At 45.5% G+C, this 19,164-nt stretch overlaps 1 protein-coding gene across 9 annotated transcripts in view; it reads right to left on the reverse strand.

The window, feature by feature from the left end:
* PTPN21 (protein tyrosine phosphatase non-receptor type 21) overlaps positions 1-19,164 on the reverse strand; it is an 89,603-nt gene that overhangs the window by 29,051 nt on the left and 41,388 nt on the right. For all 9 annotated transcript variants that reach the window (XR_007475168.1, XR_007475190.1, XR_007475183.1 and 6 more), the window contains exons 11-14: positions 14,202-14,262; positions 11,654-11,738; positions 6,016-7,439; positions 671-808 (exon numbers count right to left, since the gene is read on the reverse strand). Coding sequence is in view for 5 of the 9 variants with exons in the window: in XM_049705270.1 (XP_049561227.1) it covers positions 671-808; positions 6,016-7,439; positions 11,654-11,738; positions 14,202-14,262 (1,708 nt within the window). In the remaining 4 variants the exon portion in view is untranslated. The remainder of the gene's footprint in view (positions 1-670; positions 809-6,015; positions 7,440-11,653; positions 11,739-14,201; positions 14,263-19,164) is intronic.

The following is a 19,164-nucleotide window of genomic DNA, read 5'->3' on the forward strand; positions in this document are numbered from 1 at the left end:
ATGCAAAGTTCTGTGTAAACTTGGCCTAAAACAATTCATTGAATTCATCTTCTCTAAATCTACAGTCAATTATGTGACTCCCTAAGAATGGAAAATTCTCCTGGAGAACAGTAAATCCAACAGTAGGATAATCAATTCCAACCTCTATGAACAAATGCTGCAATTTTATAATATATATAAAAAACAGAAAACATTATTGGAAACTATCTCCAGGATCCAGTTGTAAGCAAATTAATTTTTGCTTAGCATAATTCATGCCTGTCCAATTTTGATATAATAGAACCTCATAGCAAATACATCTCAGTCACAAAGTTTTGAAAAATTCAGTAACCGTTCACTGTTAAGTTTTCGATGTAATGAAAGCAGTCGGTATCTGCTTTCCTTCCTATGTGTACGCATTTGCACATTTCCTCTAACTTCGTGGCCAGAAGAAGGTAAAGAACAGTATTCAGAAACGAACAGACAAAAATCAACATTTAGCCTGAAATTATCTATTAAGACATTAGCTATAAATTTGCCCCAGTTTTGAAGGCCAGATGACAAAATTCCTAACACTCATTTATAATTATCAAATGTGTTAGAAAATTCAGTAAAATCTCAAGAAGGCAGTTCTGCAACACTGTATCAGCTGTTCCAGGGCAGGCGTGCAGACCCGTGGTCTGGTACGTACCCTCTCATCATTCGTGGCTCTGGCAGGCACCTCCTTTCCTTCATCAGGCAGAGGCAGTCGAGACAGGGAAAGTCCATTTAGGGCAGCCAGTTTGAGAGGACCAATTTTTTTTGCATCTACTCGGCTCTTTTTCATTCCCTACAAAAATATTTATATGTATATATCAAATATACACAAATACAATCCCTTTGAAAAGAGATTTCAATGGACTGAAGACAGTTAACAGAGGGTGGGTTCTCCTAAACCAACAACCACAGGAGAGCTTACACTACACACACACACACACACACACACACACACACACACACACAGTTTGTTTCACAAAGATTAGGAGGAAAACATTCCTTTTAAGGCCAAAGCCCTGATAAGTCTTCCAGATATAAGGTTTTGAAATGCAACTGGTTTCAGGGCTCTGTTGTAATGAAAGGTGAGGCTCCAAGCAGACAGCATTCCTTCACAGGACTCCTGAATATCAAACCGTGACACACACACAAATCAGCTGCAATCCACAAAGAGGGTTTTAAATGCAGTCACCTCATTGCAATAAGCTTTTATACATTTAAAAAAAATACCAATTCGTTCTTTTTCAATGTCTTCTCTGGTGGCTCTATTGTATTCTACATTCTGTTGCAGACTTGTGTGACCTGGGTTAGCTCACCACATCTCTGGTAAATGCAGTTAGAACCACCACATTTTTAAATGAGGAGAACATTATTATACCAAGAGAGGGTACAAGAGAGAGCACAGACGGAATTCTGTCTCCTGAAAACTGGTGTTTCCTAAAGTTATTATTAAAGCCAATGATTTTGCTCTCCGAGGCAAACGAGCCCAAGAATGCCAAGTCTTCAATAGTCTACACCTCCTTGGAAGCCATCGTAATTATCACGACTGCAGCCCTAATTTGACAGAAAGGGTTTTCTCAGTTCTATCTCATAAATGAAATCAGCAGTTCTCTTCTGTCTCATAAATAAAATCAACTTTACTGCAGCTCTGTCAGCCTTGGAGAGAGGGAGGCTACACAGACTAAAAGGTTCCTGCTTAGGCTAAAATGTCATGATTCTCATGTGTGCAGAAAACAGTGGTGTGCAGAAAGCAGGTAAATGTTTAACAATGGACTTTGTGGCAGGAGAGTGGGAACAGTTCTGATGTGTGAAGTTTGCCAGGTTCCACGGTACAAATACTCCCATCACAGCTAATTTCAATCTGCCAGTGGAACATCAGAGGCCTCACAAGAGCCTGAAAATTTAACACTCAGCTCCCACCAGCCAGCAGAGGTGGCTCCAGCACTGCTTGGCCTGAAAATGACTCAAAAGGCCCCAGCACACGTGTGCTGGATGATTGGTAAGGTCAGTTCTAAAGCCAGTATTTTTTTTTTAATTTTTTTAAAAATTTATTTTATTTAATTTTATTTATTTTTGGCTGTGCTGGGTCTTCATTGCTGCGCATGGGCTTTTTCTAGTTGCAGTGAGCGGGGGCTACTCTTAGTTGCGGTGCGCCGGCCTCTCATTGTGGTGGCTTCCCTTGTCGCGGAGCACGGGCTCTAGGTGTGCAGGCTTCAGCAGCTGTGGCTTGCAGGCTCTAGACTGCAGTAGTTGTGGCGCATGGGCTTAGTTGCTCCACAGCATGTGGGATTTTCCCGGACCAGGGCTTGAACCCGTGTCCCCTGCATTGGCAGGCAGATTCCTAACCACTGCACCACCAGGGAAGCCCCAAAGCCAGTATTTGAAGAAAGGGTCTTATAGTCAAAACTCACTTCAAATACCCCTTACTTAGCCCTCAGAGTACAAGAGCATGGTTTTAAATGTACATAAGACTAAGGGTGAAACAAAAACTCCTTATGCAGATGCACAAGCACTCAAACCAGTCTAGCTTTTCCAGATAGCAATCAAGTCGCCATAGGTGGAGATGGGTGGAGAATTCTAAAATGTTCCTGCTTCTCTGCAATTTATTTCACTGTTTTTAATACTAAACCTCTAGAACCATAATTCTTATTAGTATATTCGCTTGCTGTAACAATTAAAATAATGGCCACCCTGAGTTACTATGAAGGGGGTCAGAGGATTAGCAGGGGGTTGGACTCTTCAGCTCTTGGGAAGCCAGTAAGTTAAATGTATGATGCCACCTCACAGTAATAAGTTAAACTTGACTGAGCATTTTCCCCCAACAACTCTCTGGGGTCATCTCGGTTACAAATGAGAAAATGGGAGTCAGAGAGATTAAGTTGTTTGCCCAGTGTCACACAGCTGCCTCTTTATACATGGCAAATAGGGTCAACACAATAAAAACCGTGCATTAAAATCAGTTATGCTGCATCATAGAATTTAGAAAGCACTTTTCATGCCTAACCCTATGTGGGACCTAACACAACGCCACAGCAGACAGAGGAGGGGTGACCATCCTGTGTTACGGATGGAGAAGCTGAGGCTCTGGTGTGTGAAGGGCCCGGCCCACTGGGCAGAGAACTAATGAATGGCAGGTTCTAGACTCAGACCCAAGTTTTCCACTCTTAGGTCCTGTACCTTTTCCTGGGCCACAGCTGCCATTCACATTCCTTAAGTAGGGAGATCCCTTATGCGAAAAGAAGGGGTGAAAAAGGACAATCCAATCACATAATCTCACTAATACTATAGGTCTAGAAGTCAATGAGGGGGAAATTTTGTATTTTTAGAGAACCACACCGATAAAAGTCCTCAGATATAGCAGAATTTGCTGGGCCATTCAAAACTACAGGGACAATAGGCTTGAATACTGGACTCTACTCAAAACAAGTATCATTCGGGGAAAGATTCAGGGCACACATAAAAACTATGTTCATGATGTAATCAGTGAAGAGTGTCAACTATGAGAGGGCCCCGTCCAGCTGGCTCAGGACTCAGGCAGTTACTTCAGGAGACACGTCCACACCCTGTCCTGCCCTGAATCACTGATTGTGAGCCCATGCCCTCCGCTTCAGCCGACCTGAGACACTGGCCTTTACTGTCAGACAGATGAGTGAGAATGTACTCCCAAGAAAAATTTAAAATAAATTTACAATTCCAACCCATTAAAAGAAAACACGTTTAAATTCACAGCACTACTGTAAGTAGTTTGAGTCTGTGTATACTGATCTATTTCATAACCACTATAATATTGTGTGAACTTTCCTCCTGCTTACGAAGATGTCTGTAGCATCTTAGAAGATCTAATAATACACTAGGGCAGAACCACATTTGTGACGTGCCCTCAGGTCTGAACATGCCCACCAGCAAAAATGGGGGGAGGAGTCCTTAGCTGCCAGGACACTGGGAGCAACTCGAGACAGAATGCATAGGCTAATTAATCACTTTCACTTGGCAGGAGCGCAGGGCACAGGGAATGGAGCCCTGGGCAAGGAGGAGCCTGAGCAAGGAAGCCAGATGACTCAGAGTGGACACACTGACATGACAATGCCACAGATGCCTGGGTTTCAGTGGAAAGACAGAGAACAGCAAAGCTTAGACAAGGAATTATTACTTAATAAAATATACTACTTCGATGCAGAACAATGTAGAAGATAGGAGAACCAGTTGTGGAGATAAATATGGGTTTAAAATTTCAGTTCGGTCACTCATTAGCTGTGTGACCTTGGGAAAGTTACTTAATATCTCAGAGTCTATTTTCTCATCTGTAGAAACAATAGGCCTGTTGTAAACTGGACATGGTAAAGCAGATGGCCTGCTCAGCACATGGTAAATGCTCTGGGAACGGCAGCTAGAGATGATGTTATGCTCTTTTATATTTTGCCTCAAGTAGATAAAAAGTGCTTAAACCACGGTTATTTATCATCCTGAATATTAAGGAGCTGCATTTTCTACAAGGGACCTTCCTTGGGTTCTCAGTTCACTCAATCTCTCTCTTAAAGAGACCTGGAGGTAGGAATGTAAATTGGTGCAGCCACTATGGAGAACAGTACGGAGGTTCCTTAAAAAACTACAAATAGAACTACCATATGACCCAGCAATCCCACTACTGGGCATATACCCTGAGAAAACCATAATTCAAAAAGAGTCATGTACCACAATGTTTACTGCAGCACTATTTACAACTGCCAGGACATGGAAGCGACCTAAATGTCCATCGACAGATGAATGGATAAAGAAGATGTGGCACATATATACAATGGAATATTACTCAGCCATAAAAAGGAACAAAATTGAATTATCTGTAATGAGATGGATGGACCTAGAGTCCGTCATAAAGAGTGAAGTAAGTCAGAAAGAGAAAAACAAATGCCATATGCTAACACACATATATGGAAACTAAAAAAATGGTACTGATGAACCTAGTGGCAGGGCAGGAATAAAGACACATACGTAGAGAACAGACTTGAGGACATGGGGTGGGGGAGGGGGAAGGGGAAGCTGGGACGAAGTGAGAGAGTGGCATGGACATATATACACTACCAAATGTAACATGGATTTCTAGTGGGAAGCAGCCGCATAGCACAGAGAGATCAGCTCGGTGCTTTGTGACCACCTAGAGGGGTGGGATAGGGAGAGTGGGAGGGAGGTTCAAGAGGGAGGGGATATGGGGAATATGTATACTTACAGCTGATTCACTTTGTTGTACAGCAGAAACTAACACAACATTGTTAAGCAATTATACTCCAATAAAGACATAAAGAATAAATAAAGAGACCTGGAGCTCTTGGGTTTTTTATCTTGACAAAGTGCCACCTTCCAGCTCCAGAATCACCCTCCAGCCCTCAGAGGTCACAGCCCAGCAGTTCAAGCTGTACCCACACGGACTGCGACATAAGGAATACATTAGGGACACTTCGGGGAATGCTTCCCTCAGACCCCAAACAAGCAAACTGAACAAGAGCAGCCCTAGACCCTGCACCACAGCGGGGTATTTTTACGGGTGGCTGACAAAGCAATCCTGGCTGAAGTCGTGAAACCTTTACTCCCTTTTCCATCACACTGCATTACTAAAACTTCCCATTCATTCTTTCTCTTCCATTCCACAGAGCCTCCTACGTTTACCTTTCACTTCACCTAAGTTATTACCTCCAGCAAAACCACGAAAATTCTAATCCCTCCCCATTATTCCCATAGATACTCAAACTCAAAGTATTACAAAATAAGACAAAAACTGGGCAAAATATGTGTTGGCTGCGGGGGGGGGGGAGTTGAAACAACTTAAAAGGAAAAAAGCTGAAAAACATCAGAAGTAATGAGTGAAAGAAAAGATGGATAGAGGGCAGAAGGCATTGAGAAAAGTCAGGTGCACAGGGCACCGTGCTGGGTTGGGTGACACCCCACCCCCCCACCCCACCCCACCCCCCCACCCCACCCCACCCCACCCCCGCACACTGAACGGCTCACCCCTAACGGCGGAAGCCCTTCCACGACATTCTTCTTTCCGGAGAGGAGATCTGACACCGGCCTCTTCTTCAGAGAGTCCCTCCTGGCGCGGTACCTCCCGGACGTGGTGAGGTCGGACTCGGACATGGAGGGCGTCAGCAGCCCGTCCCTCCTGGGCCGCGGGCCTTCCCCGGGCGTGGGAACTGGGCTGCCGGCCCTCCCCTTTCTCTCGGCCTCAGTGACGTGGGCCTTGGGCTCAAGGCTGTGCGTGGGGCCGGCGGCCGGGGGGCCGGGCGTGTGGGGGCCGCTCCGCGGGGCTTGCTGGGAGTAGCTGCCCCGGGGCGCCCGCGCCTGCGCCCCGCGCCCCTCCTCCAAGTCCTCCTCCTCCTCCTCGCTGCTGTGTATCAGCATGGTGGCGTCTGAAAGGGACTTTTTGTGACCGTATCTGCTCTGCTGCTCATCGTCCTCTTCTCGCTTTGTCCTTTCAGTGACGACGTTTGGCTGGGAGCCCGCGGAGACAGCCCGCGGAGCCACGTCCGCCGCTGACGCCGACATGGTCCTCTCCTTGAGCCGCAGGCCCTCAAAGCCGTGGGTCAGCCCGGCGATCTCAATGCTGTTCCTCTTCTGGAGATGGGCGTGCCGGGCTGAGGTCAGGGGCTCGCTGACCTCCTGCAGGGAATGCGCCACCGGCAAGCTGTCCTCCTGGAACGTCTGGACAGAGTGATGGACCCGCCGGGTGATGAGATCGGGGTTGCTGCTGCTGATGTAGAGGTGGCGGGACAGGTCAGGGGTGCTGTTGGCGGGCCTGGGGTACGGGTAGGGGGGCGGCGGGCGGTACACCTGCGTCCTCATGATGTTGGGGGCTGGGTAGTCCCGGGCCTGGAGCTGCACGTTGGTCAGCTCGGGCACGCTGACGGCACCCACCACCGGCCGCCTCTCTGCGGGGTATGGGTAAGGGGCCTGGCTGTGGAAACTGTAATTCAGGTTGAACGGGTAGTGGGCCGACGGGGGGGAGCTGAAGTGCGCGTGCTCCCGGATCTCGGGCTGGCTGTAGACCAGCGCATCGGGCCTGCTGTACGCGTACGAGCTGCCGATGTTGAGGTTTCTCAGCGAGTGGCTCTGCCTCTCGGCGGGCGCCAGGCCTCTGTGGAGCTGCTTCATCACCGTCTCATAGTCGGGGGTCGGGCGGTAGGACGGGGGGATCAGGGCGCTGTGCCGGTGCGACGGGACGTAGTCAGGCCTCATGATGTCACTCCCGGTGATGCTTGGGTTCGAGGACATGGGTGAGGGCTGCAAGTAGGGCTGGGGGTTATTTAAGGAGCTGGTGCTGTGTGCACTGTAGACACTGCCGTTGCGGAGGCGACCACTCAGGTCAATCTGAGCTCGATCCAAACTTGTCTGAGAGTGACAGTAGTATCCATTCTGGTTGGTCACAAACAGGTTATCTGGGGGGAAAAACAAAACATTTAAAATGTATATTTTAGGGCTTCCCTGGTGGCGCAGTGGTTGAGAGTCTGCCTGCCGATGCAGGGGACACAGGTTCGTGCCCCGGTCCGGGAAGATCCCACATGCCACGGAGCGGCTGGGCCTGTGAGCCATGGCCGCTGAGCCTGCGCGTCCAGAGGCTGTGCTCCACAACAGGAGAGGCCACAACAGTGAGAGGCCCGCGTACCGCAAAAAAAAAAAAATGTATATTTTAAAATGAGATTTTCTGAATGTACAAAAGTGGATCAATTACTCTAGACAAATACTGAGACAGGCCCCGAACGCTGATGACATTCTCAGCGTACCTCATGAAACTCCACCCTGAAGTGACCTGGCTCTAGCCACAGCTCTGAGTGACCCTGGACAGGGGGTTTCTGGGAGCCTCGCCTCCTCATCTAGAGAATGGGGATGGCCCTGCCTACTCTAAGGGTGGTATTCAGGATTTGACACCCAATAAAGAGCAGCCAAATCTAAGTCCAATATTGAGAGTACAACTGTGCCACAGAACACTGGCTTTTTCTGAAAGTCAAAAACGTGTTTTACTAGAGACACAAAGCAGGCTTTCTGGAAGTCTGGGGGACTGCAGGCAGAGATACTGTTCAGGGCTTTGGGTCTCTGACTCTGCTTTCTCCCCTCACTGGAGATGTTGGCCTTGATGATGCTGAGCTAGTTCAAGCACCAACTGTCTGTAAACAGTTCCTTAAATGAAACTCTAGGCGGGCTGTATAGATTCTTCCACAATGAAGACACAAAAGGGCAATAGTTGGGCAGGATCTGAGCCTCTTCAGGTCCAACAGTGTCACCAGTAGCTGTATACCTCACTAGGGGCCAGACGCCAAGAAAAGCCTTGCTAAGACAGCCATACCTGCCCCCTGCTCCAACCCCCATGCTGCAGTAAGACTGGGGTCCCAGCCAGCAGAATCCAGCTTGGCTGTGTGTGCACCTGGTCAGGGCTGGTAGGAGGCATGTTTCCTCAGTCCAACCTGTAGTTCACCTGGAAAACTAACGAGGGTGATTTCTAACCATCAGAGAACAGTTGCCATCAAAAAGCATTCTTTCTTCGATTCAAAAGCCTCTTGGCGGTTTAAGTGCCAAATGATTATCAAAGTGAACATGCCACAGCCTCGTGTGTGGCACATACAGCCACAAAGGGATGGGCCTCAAACGCACCACTGTTTCTTCCTGTGGACACGCAATGCTTCCTTGTTCCTGTCCATTTCCCGTATCTGGAACACTCTGCAATGTGCGTCTACGGAGTCCCCTCTACTCACTGCTGTCACAGCTCAGCCTCGTTCAAGCCCGCCCAGACTCGCACAGTACCCGCCGGCCTGGCCTCCCCATCTCCAGGCTCCTCTGGGTACTCCATGAACCATTCATTTACGAGTCTGTATGTGTGAAAGACTATGCTAAGAACTAACGGGGGGAAAATGACTGGAATCCAGATAAATATAAAGGGAAAGGTGTGTACCCAAATCACCAGAATCCAAGGAAGAAGCGTGACAATGAAAGGAGATAAGCGTTACAGGAGTCTGGAGGAGAGAAGGATTGCTTCCAGCTTGAGCCAGGCTGATGGGACAGGGAGAAGACCAAGAACAACCCCCCCAGGGGATACAGCCCTCAAGGGGCCTTGGGTATGTGGGTGGGGTTTCATCAGTAGCCGGGCTCTCTACCTCTGAGTGCGCGCGGATCACTCGGATCCCACCCAGCAATCTCCAGGCTCCCTTCTCCTTGCCACCGCGCCCAACATTCCAGATGGAAAGGGACCCCAGCCCGAGTCCCTGGGGCAGGCTGACGTGGAGCAGAGCCCTCCTGCCAGTGCACAATGGACACGGGTAACCTGAGAAAGAAGTAAGCTTTCCTGTGTAAGCCACTAAGAGTTTAGAATTGGTTCCCACACAGCAGCCTAGCCCATCCTGACTGGGCGGAAGCATGTGGGCAGGAGGGTGCATGGGATAAGGACCCTTGTGGGTGACAGAGCAGTGCGGGCAAAGCTGGGAGACGAGGCACAGAGGGCGTGCTCAGTCTGGCTGGAGTACCAGGTAGCCGGAGAGGGTAGAGAACAGTGGGGAATAAGACAGGAAGAGTAGCATGAAGAAACATCACAGAGAACGTTGAACACTAGACAAAGGAACGATCGTCAGGGAGATGGGATAAGATGAGCCTGGCTGCTGAGTGTCAGGTGAACCAGGGAGAGTGGGGATTGAAGACTGAAGATATCAGTAGCTATGATGCAAGAACTAATGAGACGTTAAAAAAAAAAAAAAAAAAAGAACTGGATTAGCAGCAGAGGGACAGGGCGAAGGGGACATGGAAGAGGTGTTACATGGAGTTCATCAGAGGCAATAGGGTTTGCAACTGTCGTGGTATTGAAGGCAAAAAGAGAAAAGAAAAATTACATGCAGTTTGGAATCCAAGTAACCAGGAGGGTGACTTCGTCGTAAAGAAGTAAGGAACTTGGGCAAAGGGACTTGTGGACTAGAGTGATGGGCTCAAATGCAGGATGTCAGTCTTCAGCAAGCTGTAATGGTGGATAATATTCACTGAGTGCTTCCCACTCAGCCGGGTAGCCCGCTGAGGGCTCACATGCAGTAGCTCCTTTCACTGCCCCAACAGTTGTCAGACAGATGAAATGTGGGGCTGGAGCATAGCAGTGATGACGGGGTGGGAAACACAGACAGTCATCCTCGCTGAAACCCGAACCATGGATGAAACGAGGCTGCTGCAGAAGCCCGCGGCGGGGAGAAGAGGCACTGGGCAGACTCTGGGAGCAGTGAACACCGATGGTACAGGAGGAGGGAGAACCCAGCGCAGGGAAGAGAGGTCTGTCAATAGCCTAGACTGCTGGAATCAGATGGGAAGGAGAATGTGCGGGGCTCTGGGGACCTGTGAGAGGGCAGCTTGAACAGAGTAGCAAAGGTAGGAGAAGTAAAGGGGTAACCAGGAGGCAGAAGGAGCACACACGTGTTACTCTCAGAAGTGGGGTGAAAAATGAAAGAAAAAAATAATTCAAACTGCAGTTTGAAGAGAGAAGAGAGGAAAAATAGTAGGATGCTTACAGATGGAGGAAAAGGGATGAACAGCAAGGAAACACTAACAGTGCAGAGAGAAGAGCCTTTTCCTGGAAGTGGGTGGGAGCTGGGGTCCCAAAACCAAAGGAGGGCAGTGTGCAAGGAGGAGAAGACCGTGAAGAAGGTGAAAACATCCTGAGGGGGACACTCTGGGAACCCAGAGCCCAATCCATCCCCTCCCACCCACCCGTCGCACTGCACAGAAAGTCTCATCTTACACACAGGGCCCGGCACCAGCAATGCGTCACCACCCACGTTCCAGTCCCTTCACACACCATGTTCTACCAGTTCCCTGTGGGACTGAGTCCAGCCACCCTCTTCCTTGTTTGTGCCAATGCATTCACTATCCACACCCCCTTCACAAAACCAGGAGCAGCAATCCCAACAGGAACCTGCCTCTCTCTACATATGGAAATCTACCCATCTTTTGAGGTCCAAAAAGCCTTTCTCAGTCTCTCCAGCATGATGAGCAATTGCTCGCTCTCTCTCATCACAACAATCATGTTCTCTTTGTATTTAAGTTATTTGTGTACTTGTCTCATCCTCCACTATTAGAATCCAAGCTTCTTGAGATACGGAATTACTTCTCTGCGTAAATCTCCTCAGCCTTTATAGCAGAGCCCTGTGGGCAGAGTCTGTAAAATGAATGCTGGAGATTTAGCTTTGGAGGCACTGTTTAAATACAGCTCCCTATACCCATCATGTGAAAGGCGAACGTAAATACATAAAAATAAAATGTTTAATACTTTACAGTGGGAAGGTCTCAGGCAGGAAAAAACAAAATGAGCTTGGGACATCCCAGAGCTGGAAAGCAAGGAAGCACTCAAAGGCTACTGGGGTGTGTTAACAGGACACGGGAACCACCTTGAAGGAGTGCCCGTGGGCCAAACTTGAGCATCAAAATTTGATATTGAATATTTTCCACCCATTTCCAAAAAACTGACTTTATAATGGCAGCTTCTTCTATGAATCCAGGTTGGCTATAATCATGACAACAACTTTGGATGTAACTTCAGCCAAAAACTATCCTGGCTTCAAAATCTCCAAGTCCTCATTAATTTACTCATAATAATTTTGTAAGGCATTTCAGAAAGAGTGTACTTTACCTTGGGAAGAAGTGTATGGTTCTGTATAATGTCCATTATAATGCAGCTGGGGTGGGGGAGGCATCACATAGGGCTGGGGTTTAGGCTAAGAAATGGAAAATTGGAAACAGCATTAAAACACATTGCTTATGTAATATGTGTACAGTAATTTTCTGCTGGTTTCTTTCTCTCCATTAAAAACTTCTAAAGCAGCCAAACGTATTATATATGAAAAATAAATATGAAGACCCTATAGCTCTTACCATATCTATCATTTTCAGTGTTTCATTTCAGTGTTACATTTTCAGTGTATCATTTCAGTGTTTCATTTTCAGTGCCAGAATGGCAATGCTAAGCCCTATGCGCTGATATCAGACATCAGACAGCACAAGAAAACAAGCTGTATCCAAAAAGTTAAGAGCAAGAAGGAATAGACAAAAATTTCCTGAATTCTTATATAAACAATTGAACATAAGAAGCTTATATGTAGTATATTTAATCTTATTAGGCAAAATCATCTAGTATTTTAAATATCTACTGATTACTCTTGGCTAAGAGTCAAAAAAAATTTTTTTTAACATCTTTATTGGAGTATAATTGCTTTACAATGGTGTGTTAGTTTCTGCCTTATAACAAAGTGAATATGTTCCCATATATGTCCCATATATCCCATATATGTTCCCAAATATCTTCCCTCTTGTGTCTCTCTCCCTCCCACCCTCCCTATCCCACCCCTCTAGGTGATCACAAAGCACAGAGCTGATCTCCCTGTGCCATGCGGCTGCTTCCCACTAGCTATCTATTTTACATTTGGTAATGTATATATGTCCATGCCACTCTCTCACTTTGTCACAGCTTACCCTTCCCCCTCCCCATATCCTCAAGTCCATTCTCTGGTAGGTCTGTGTCTTTATTCCTGTCTTACCCCTAGGTTCTTCATGACCTTTTTTTTTTTCCCTTAGATTCCATATATATGTGTTAGCATACGGTATCTGTTTTTCTTTCTGACTTACTTCACTCTGTATGACAGACTCTAGGTCCATCCACCTCACTACAAATAACTCAATTTCATTTCTTTTTATGGCTGAGTAATAGTCCATTGTATATATGTGCCACATCTTCTTTATCCATTCATCCGATGATGGACACTTGGGTTGCTTCCATCTCCTGGCTATTGTAAATAGAGGTGCAATGAACATTTTGGTACATGACTCTTTGAATTATGGTTTTCTCAGGGTATATGCCCAGTAGTGGGATTGCTGGGTAGTATGATAGTTCTATTTGTAGTTTTTTAAGGAACCTCCATACTGTTCTCCATAGTGGCTGTAGCAATTTACATTCCCACCAGCAGTGCAAGAGTGTTCCCTTTTCTCCACACCCTCTCCAGCATTTATTGCTTCTAGATTCTTTGATGATGGCCATTCTGACTGGTGTGAGATGATATCTCATTGTAGTTTTGATTTGCATTTCTCTAATGATTAATGATGTTGAGCGTTCTTTCATGTGTTTGTTGCCAATCTGTATATCTTCTTTGAGGAAATTTCTATTTAGGTCTTCTGCCCATTTTTGGATTGGGTTGTTTGTTTTTTTGTTATTGAGCTGCATAAGCTGCTTGTAAATTTTGGAGATTAACCCTTTGTCAGTTGCTTCATTTGCAAATATTTTCCCCCATTCTGAGGGTTGTCTTTTGGTCTTGTTTATGGTTTCCTTTGCTGTGCAAAAGCTTTTAAGTTTCATTAAGTCACATTTATTTTTGTTTTTATTTCCATTTCTCTAGGAGGTGGGTCAAAAAGGATCTTGCTGTGATTTATGTCATAAAGTGTTCTGCCTATGTTTTCCTCTAAGAGTTTGATAGTTTCTGGCCTTACATTTAGATCTTTAATCCATTTTGAGCTTATTTTTGTGTATGGTGTTAGGGAGTGTTCTAATCTCATACTTTTACATGTACCTGTCCAGTTTTCCCAGCACCACTTATTGAAGAGGCTGTCTTTTCTCCACTGTATATTCTTGCCTCCTTTATCAAAGATAAGGTGACCATATGTGTGTGGGTTTATCTCTGGGCTTTCTATCCTGTTCCATTGATCTATATTTCTGTTTTTGTGCCAGTACCATACTGTCTTGATTACTGTAGCTTTGTAGTATAGTCTGAAGTCAGGGAGCCTTATTCCTCCAGCTCCATTTTTCATTCTCAAGATTGCTTTGGCTATTCGGGGTCTTTTGTGTTTCCATATAAATTGTGAAATTTTTTGTTCTAGTTCTGTGAAAAATGCCAGTGGTAATTTGATAGGGATTGCATTGAATCTGTAGATTGCTTTGGGTAGTAGAGTCATTTTCACAAAATTTTTAATATGAGGTTGGACCTAATATTTAAATATGTATAATATAATAAATATTATATATATTATATAAATATTAGGCTTAAGCTATGGAAAATCACCATTTCTTTGGTCAAATATCAGCACACTTTTGTGGTTCAAACTAAAAATTAACAGTGCTAAAAGCATATTTTATTAAGGAAGATGACATCACTAAAAGAAAAAGACCAATTGTATTTTTCCTTCTTTCTTACCAGAGACATCCTCGAAGAAGACCTCCTCCTAATTGGGTTCACTATGACGGTCTGAGTTTGCCTGTAAAATAAGACATGTCTTTGAGAAGAGCATATATATATATATATATATATATATATATATATATATATATATATATATACACACACACACTCATATATACATAACCTTCCTAATTCTACCAAAATAAGTTAATAAGAAGATAAAACAATAAATCTTCTAAAGCAAAAGACAAACTAATCCAATCATAAATTAGAGAAAAGAAAGGAGATTTTCTGTCCTTACCTGGGGCCTCGGCCCTTTCCTGATGCCCAGATCCCTCTGACCACACTCCAGGGTTTGAGCCTCATGGGGCATCAGTCACCTGGACTACCAGAGGGACGGGCAGCAGTAAGTTTCCCTGGTCCATTTGGGTGGAACGTCTGGAGTGATCAGAAGCAGAGGGGAAAACAGGCCATGCCAGAGGGCCGCAAACTCATCCCAAGGGAAGCAAGATTCAGTGCAAATGCATCTCTCCTGTAGGGCTGGCTCAGCACTGACCACCTCCATGAAGAGATAAGGTTATAACTTTGGAAACTTAAGAATCTATATTTCCTCTAAGGAACTAAGACAGGGAAAGAGAAACAGTAGGAAAATTGGTTTGGTGGGCCTGTGATAAATCCATTCACTTTTCTTAGCAAGAAACTTCTCTCTGGTTTTAAGTGTACTTATTAAAAAGGAATGAGAATATTCAGGAGTGCCGACTCATATTTATCAGATAATCTGAGATTTTAAGATATTCACAGCAAGCTCCATCTTTGAATAAACGTAGCTCACAAACAAACAGAAAAGTCCTTTGGTAATTCAATCTTTTTAACACAGAGGTAGACATTTTTTTATTGTTGTTCTTATGTGTGGTCAGTTATATTGCAAATAAGATCTAGGAACCTAAACACATAGGATTCTTGGCTGTGTTGATGATGTAATTTTGTCAAAGCACTTTTTGAAAAAACTTTGACCATTTGTTCCTAGCTCATGAGCATGTGACACATAATTACAAATTACAGAAATATTTTGTGGGCTTCCCTGGTGGTGCAGTGGTTGAGAGTCCGCCTGCCGATGCAGGGGACACGGGTTTGTGCCCTGGTCCGGGAAGATCCCACATGCCGCGGAGCGGCTGGGCCCGTGAGCCATGGCCGCTGAGCCTGCGCGTCCGGAGCCTGTGCTCCGCAACAGGAGAGGCCACAACAGTGAGAGGCCTGTGTACCGCCAAAAAAAAAAAAAAGAAAAATTTTGTGACCCTTGGTTATAGTGTTCTAAGGACTAATTACTGGAAAATCCACAAAGTAAACACTAGCTCCATTTAATCAGTAAATTTACCATAATCTCAAGCCTCATGTCTCATAAATTAGCATTATTCTTAGCACTCTAACAACTGATTTCCTATATTCAAACCCTAAATATTAGCTAACTTTTACAAGATTTTTGAGATTAAAAATATTCTACTGATTATTAGGAGCTTATCAAGTAGCTACAGTTGCTTTTAAGAGTTGACTTTTTTTGATTAAATGCTTTCTTTAATAATATCCTTTTATTATCGCTGGAAGGTATTAAGATTGTTGATGAAGAATAGATGTCTCAAAAAAAAAAAAATAGATGTCTCTTTCCCAAAGGATGTTCCCCATTCTGCCAGTAATTATTACTTAACAATAATAAAATGGATGTTAATTCCATTAGACTGCAAAAATACCTGCATCAATTGGTAAAGCATTATATATTAGTAAAGGAGGAGGCCTCCTTAGTGGAACAAGTCAGGAGGGTGTGTCTGGGCCTTTTTTTCTTAAGCACTCCTTAACTGCACATTAATATATTCTTAAAATTCGTGTCCAGAATCTGAAGACACTGCATTTTGTAGCCTTGAAATTTTCTTTCCCTTTACTCTCCATTGTTTAGGCCAACTGGGTCCTTTGAAGTTTATATTTAGTCCAGAGACTCAGTAAACTGACCAAACTTTTAAAGTACTATAAATTCAAAATTCACAGATGGGGAGAAAGGTTGCTGATAGAAACCTCCAACACCATGTCCAGGATTGCCCAGCAGAAACGAGAATAAACTTAAGCGTGTTAAACCCCAAATCCAAGGGTGCACAGCTTAGCAGCACAGGTGGCAACTCCCACACTCGGGATCTATTTTGGCACCTTGCTGGTGGCACCCAGGACGGAGGCGGCACTGCCCCCTGGAGAGGCCACTTCTGCTGAACACAAACTAGTACGTCTTCCGCCTGCCAAACCGTGACGCAGGCAGCCACACCATCAGTTCTAATATTCTAACCTCCTCCTTCTTCCTGCCAATATTCTTATAAAGGCAGTTTGCTCTGAGATCAGCTATCCTAAACTTAGTACACAAGAGAAAATGGTGTAACTGTTGGTTGTGTTTTGGGGCAGTTACTATGCTGATGGGTGCTGCTAACACTGAGGCAGCTGAAGAACTTAGAAAAAAAAAAAAAAGAAAACCACTGGAATGCGTGTACTGGAGATGACAAAATAAGAAAAGGCTGCTAACCCAAGTAAAACAAATGGTATTACTTACTGAAAACAGTGCTGAAGGCTATACCTGATTACCTCATGGGATCCTAACACCAACCCCATAAACGAGGCCAGTTATCCTGATTTTACAGATGAGGAAACTGATCCTTAGATTAAGTAAACTGCTCCTGGCCATGTGGCAAATAAGCAGAACTGGCACTTGAACCAGGCAGGTCTGTCGGACTCCTGAGCACAGGCCCCTAACAGCTGACTATCTGTCTCACCCCCTCCCAACCTCAACAGATTCGTAGGCTCCATGGAGGCAGACGACACACCATGGTACCACTGGTGCCTGGCACACAAGGAAGGTGCCAAACGTTTGCTGAATAAATGAATGAAATAGCGAGTGAGGACTGAAGTCGATGCTCATGGCTAAGCATTTCCAGTTGAGCTGTAAAGGCTGTGAACTGCTAAGAGTCGTCCGACTTTCGCTTTGTGAGCTTCCTTTCTTATATATTTCTAGCTAGTGCAGAGGAGTGCGCTTTGGATGAACAAAAAATATGTTGGATGGTGGAAATACCTAGGAAATGTTGATCTTAATGACCTTCCTTTAACAGGATAGGGGTCACTCTCTTCTGCCCAGCCTCTCGCAGTCTCTTCAAGCCCTGCAGTAGGCCTCGAAGAAGTGGGGCAACCCCATCCCCTTCCAGGAGGGCCTACCCCAGTCAATCTCCTGATCACAGAAGTCTCCAGAACAGAGACCAGCTGCCGTATTCACCCATATTCAGTTTACACGTAAACTGCAGGGAACACAGACCAACCCTCTGACAAGGCTCAGCAAGCAGCCCACTGGTGACAGAAATCCAACTTCCCCCTCTAGAGAAAGTCTGTGGAAACTTCTACCACTTGGCTTTGCAGGTTGGGGGATACCAACCACCCCTTCCCCCGCTCCCCCCAGAGAGGAGAGAGAAAAGCCTCCCATACCAAGACCCCTCTCAAGAGTCCTCTTCCCTTCCAGGCTGTTCTCATATAAATTCAGGAGGTCGATTATAGCATGACCAGTTCTAGGGCTTCGGGTGGGGAAGAGGGCGAGAGAAGTCATTTCACCTAAGAGATTGACATTACCTCATTTAATTCCTATTCCAACCCTAAAGAAATGTTAAGTAAAAGCCCCATTATCCCCATTTTATAAATTAAAAAGCAAAGAGATTGTTATCTAACATTTTTAAGGCTTGGGTGACATAAAAAAGATGATTGTTACCTCATGTACTTTGAAAGTGGAGAGAGAGAGCAAGACTGAAGATGGATCACGCCATTCTATAAATTCTAAAATAGAGTCATCTAGGTCAAGGTTTGAGGACTCACATGAGGCCACCCCAAACACCATTAGACAATGTATCGGGACTGAGGAGCGGGGAAGGGGACACTCAGGAGCAAAGGCCTCCTTTCTACGCAAGCAGAGTCCATCTCCTGAGCCACTGGTCACCCCAGCCTGAACCTGATGTCCAGAATTCACTGCCCAGTTCCAGGCCTGCTGCGGTTTCGTTAAATGCCCATCTGGACCATGAGAACGAGTCTATCAATACTTCAGAATGATTATCACTTTAAATGTGACTAAGCACAGTCTGGATTGAGAGCCTTAAAAGAAATTACCATAAAAATTAAAGTTATTGGACTTCCCTGGTGGTGCAGTGGTTAAGAATCCGCCTGCCAATGCAGGGGACACGGGTTCGAGCCCTGGTCCAGGAAGATCCCACATGCCGCGGAGCAACTAAGCTCGTGAGCCACAACTGCTGAGCCCGCATGCCATAACTACTGAAGCCTGCGTGCCTAGAGCCCGTGCTCTGCAACAAGAGAAGCCACCACAATAAGAAGCCATGCACCACAACGAAGAGTAGCCCCCGCTCTCCGCCAACTAGAGAAAGCCTGTGCGCAGCAACGAAGACCCAACGCAGCCAAAAAAAAAAAAAACAAAAGGCGGCTTCAGCAGTATTCCAGATGAGAACTATGGCAGCCAGCACTAAGTCATCAGCTGAAAGAGTTGTACAAATGGTCAGATTTAGATATGTTTTGAAGGCAGAATTTGCAGAGCGTACTGATGAACTGGATGTGGGATGAAAGGGCAACAGGAATTAAGTAGGACTTCTAGGTTTGGGGCCTGAGTGACTATGGTGTGCCACCATCTGTCGAAATGGGGGACAGTAGGATGAAGCAGACTCTGGGGCAGGAAGAGGAGCACGTCAAGAGTTTGGTTTTAGGCATATCAAATTGGAGAAGCCTGTTAGGCACCCAAGTAGAGATGTCAGTAGGGTGTGCAAGTCAAGTGCTCAGGGGGAAGACAGGACTAGAAATGAAGTCGGGTGCACTTTAGTATATCAATGCTGCTTTGAAGCCTGGGTCAAGCCAAATCCCCTAGAGAACAAGTGTAGATGAGAAGAGGTCCGAGGATTAAACCAGC

The sequence above is a fragment of the Orcinus orca genome, chromosome 2 (assembly GCF_937001465.1).
Source record: "Orcinus orca chromosome 2, mOrcOrc1.1, whole genome shotgun sequence".
In the NCBI taxonomy this organism is placed as follows: domain Eukaryota; kingdom Metazoa; phylum Chordata; class Mammalia; order Artiodactyla; family Delphinidae; genus Orcinus; species Orcinus orca.